Source organism: Austrofundulus limnaeus, unplaced genomic scaffold (assembly GCF_001266775.1).
Source record: "Austrofundulus limnaeus strain Quisiro unplaced genomic scaffold, Austrofundulus_limnaeus-1.0 Scaffold2, whole genome shotgun sequence".
In the NCBI taxonomy this organism is placed as follows: domain Eukaryota; kingdom Metazoa; phylum Chordata; class Actinopteri; order Cyprinodontiformes; family Rivulidae; genus Austrofundulus; species Austrofundulus limnaeus.
The window spans coordinates 7,617,304-7,619,788 of NW_013952404.1; the positions used below are offsets into that span (position 1 = coordinate 7,617,304).

General features: G+C 41.7%; 1 protein-coding gene across 2 annotated transcripts in view; it reads left to right on the plus strand.

Annotated features, from left to right (window-relative positions):
- The window catches only part of rpap1 (RNA polymerase II associated protein 1), a 28,396-nt gene extending 27,735 nt beyond the window's left edge, over positions 1–661 (plus strand). For both annotated transcript variants that reach the window (XM_014014176.1, XM_014014169.1), the window contains 1 exon segment: positions 265–661. In XM_014014176.1, coding sequence (XP_013869630.1) covers positions 265–414 — 150 coding nt within the window. In that variant the 3' untranslated portion in view covers positions 415–661.
- The last annotated feature ends 1,824 nt before the right edge of the window (positions 662–2,485 follow it).

Genomic DNA, 2,485 nt, shown 5'->3' on the forward strand with positions numbered 1-2,485 from the left:
TGGGTGTTAAATTAACACTGTGGGTGTTAAATTAACACTGTGGGTGTTAAATTAACACTGGCATTTTTGTTGTGAAAAAAATACATTTTTATACAAGTTAGCAACTGCAGCTGAGACCTCCTCTCAGTACAGCCCAGACCCGTCACGCCGTTTAATTTTAATATTAATATATATCTAGAAACATTTTGGTGCACACATCCCTCCTGCAGGGATCAGCCGTTGCTCTTTTCCACGTCTTTCTCACTCCTCGTTCCTCATTTCCAGGTGTTGAGGAACCACTTGCTCCTTTTCCGCCTGCCTCAGCAGCAGCTACGGCTCGGCTTCGACACGTACGAGCAGCTGCCCCCCATCAGGGCCAAGCGCTTGGAGAGCATCTTTCGTCTGCAGGACCGCAGAGGCGACAAGGGAGACTAAAAGACAAGAAAAACATCACYAAGGCAGCAGAGCGAGACGCCAGCCCTGAGACACGTCTTAAAGGAGGTGGAAGGACTCAAAATGGTTTCAAATCCGAGCTGGACTTGGCCAGTTGTGCAGATAATTTAGATAACCTCAGAGTAATGAAGACCAGATGAGGCCCGGTTTGGTCCTGCAGCATTTGTTTTACTGTGGAGTTTTTGAACTCGGGACAGTCTGTGTAAATAAAACAAAACTGACWTGACAATGGCTACGTTCACACTGCAGGTCTTAATGCTCAGTTCCGATTTTTTGAAAAAATCTGATCTTTATGTGTGAACGTTCACATTACATTTTAAATGTGACCTGCATCAGACCCCTGTGTGAACGCTTCACAGCACTGATGTGACACGCATGCGCAGTAAAAGACGTGACGTCTCATCATCCGGCTTGTTTGTTTACAGAGCTAGCATGGATGTTACATTTTGAACATGGAATCGGAAGTTGTTGTTTAATCAGAGCCGATTAAATAATTATCTGACCTGCTTCTTTAGTCAGTGCTTATATCTGAACCTGCCTCTGACCGGGATGCTCCAGTGAAGCTTTTTTTTAAACGAAACTACAAGCTGGAAAAAAGTATCGACCGAGTATCGAACTTTAGGATCGATACTCTCCGCGACCCAGGCTGTACATCGTTATTATCAAACTATCTACGTGGAAAATGAAAAGTAAAAAGATGAAGCAACTGGACTTGTGTTTTGGAGCTGTAAACACATGGAGCTGCAGATTTAAACAGCGAGACTTGAGGTTAGTGTCTTATCGATCCTTCACCCCCTCCTCCTGATGAAAAAGTCAGATGAATGTGAAATGAGCGTTCACACTGCAGTCACTTTGAAAACATCAGATATGTATCCGATTTAAAACCACATACTGAAACGGCCTGGGTCGGATTAGAAAAAATCGGATTTGTCTCGTTCAGACTGTCATAAAAAAATCGGATATGAGTCAGATGGGTCAAAAAAAATCGGATTTGGGTCATATTTGCCTGCAGTGTGAACGTAGCCAATGACGTTGGTGGAATTTTGTTTTTTTGTTCTAAAACTCCTGATTTTCACTGCACGGAGCGACCACYTTGGGTTTGAAGCAACATAAAACCAGACTGTAAACATCGCTGTCTGCTGCCATCTGCTTATTGACTCGCTCACTGAAGACGTGAAATGCTTCATTACTTTTCCACTAAAACAATAACACCTGATGTTGAAAACACCCACAAGGCAACACTTTACGTTGCTTAAAATAAACATTCAGGTTTCATCGTGTTGATAAATGTTTAATTCAACTATCATGCCTTTTAAAGGTCAGTTTATGGTTTGAAAAGTCGCTCTACAGGCCACAAAATATCAAGTTTATCCAAATAATGCAGTAACCCTGTTGTATTTTGCTTTAGTAAATACTGTAGGTGTGACAGAAATCCAGATTTTCTCTGTTGAACCATAAAAGAAAACGTTTACTCACATGATGTTTCACCAGTATTTTTTAATGTTCTTCAAAGGAGTGCAGTCTGGATAAATATTTGCTGTCCACACATCCTGGTTAAAGCTTTATTTTAAAGGAAGCCGAATCTAAACACCTTCCAGAAACACCACCTTCTTCTTTGAGTCAAAATTCATTCAAAACAACTGAAACCAAGTGAAAACAACAGTTCTGTGGTCAGYCAGATCCAAATTTCTCATTTCTTTTTAGGAAGCCACAACTGCCATGTCCTCCATTCCAAGGGGGACAGTTAATGCCACATAGTTTAGTTATCTGCCTCTCTGATGTTATGGTGYTGCATTAGTGCGTGATGCATGGACAGGTTACACATCTGGAAAGGAACCATTAATGCAGAAAACTGTTGGACCGCCAAAAACACAGAACTGGGACAACATCCCCACATAGCAGACAGGTGTGGGCCAGATCTGGTAATGATGGCACTGTTTTTAAAATGACATGTCACAACTGGCCCGGTTGTGCTTTGATTTTTGTTACCAAAATCTTTCAGTGCCATAACTGGCCTAGTTGTGTTTTGATTTTTGTTACCAAAATCTTTCAG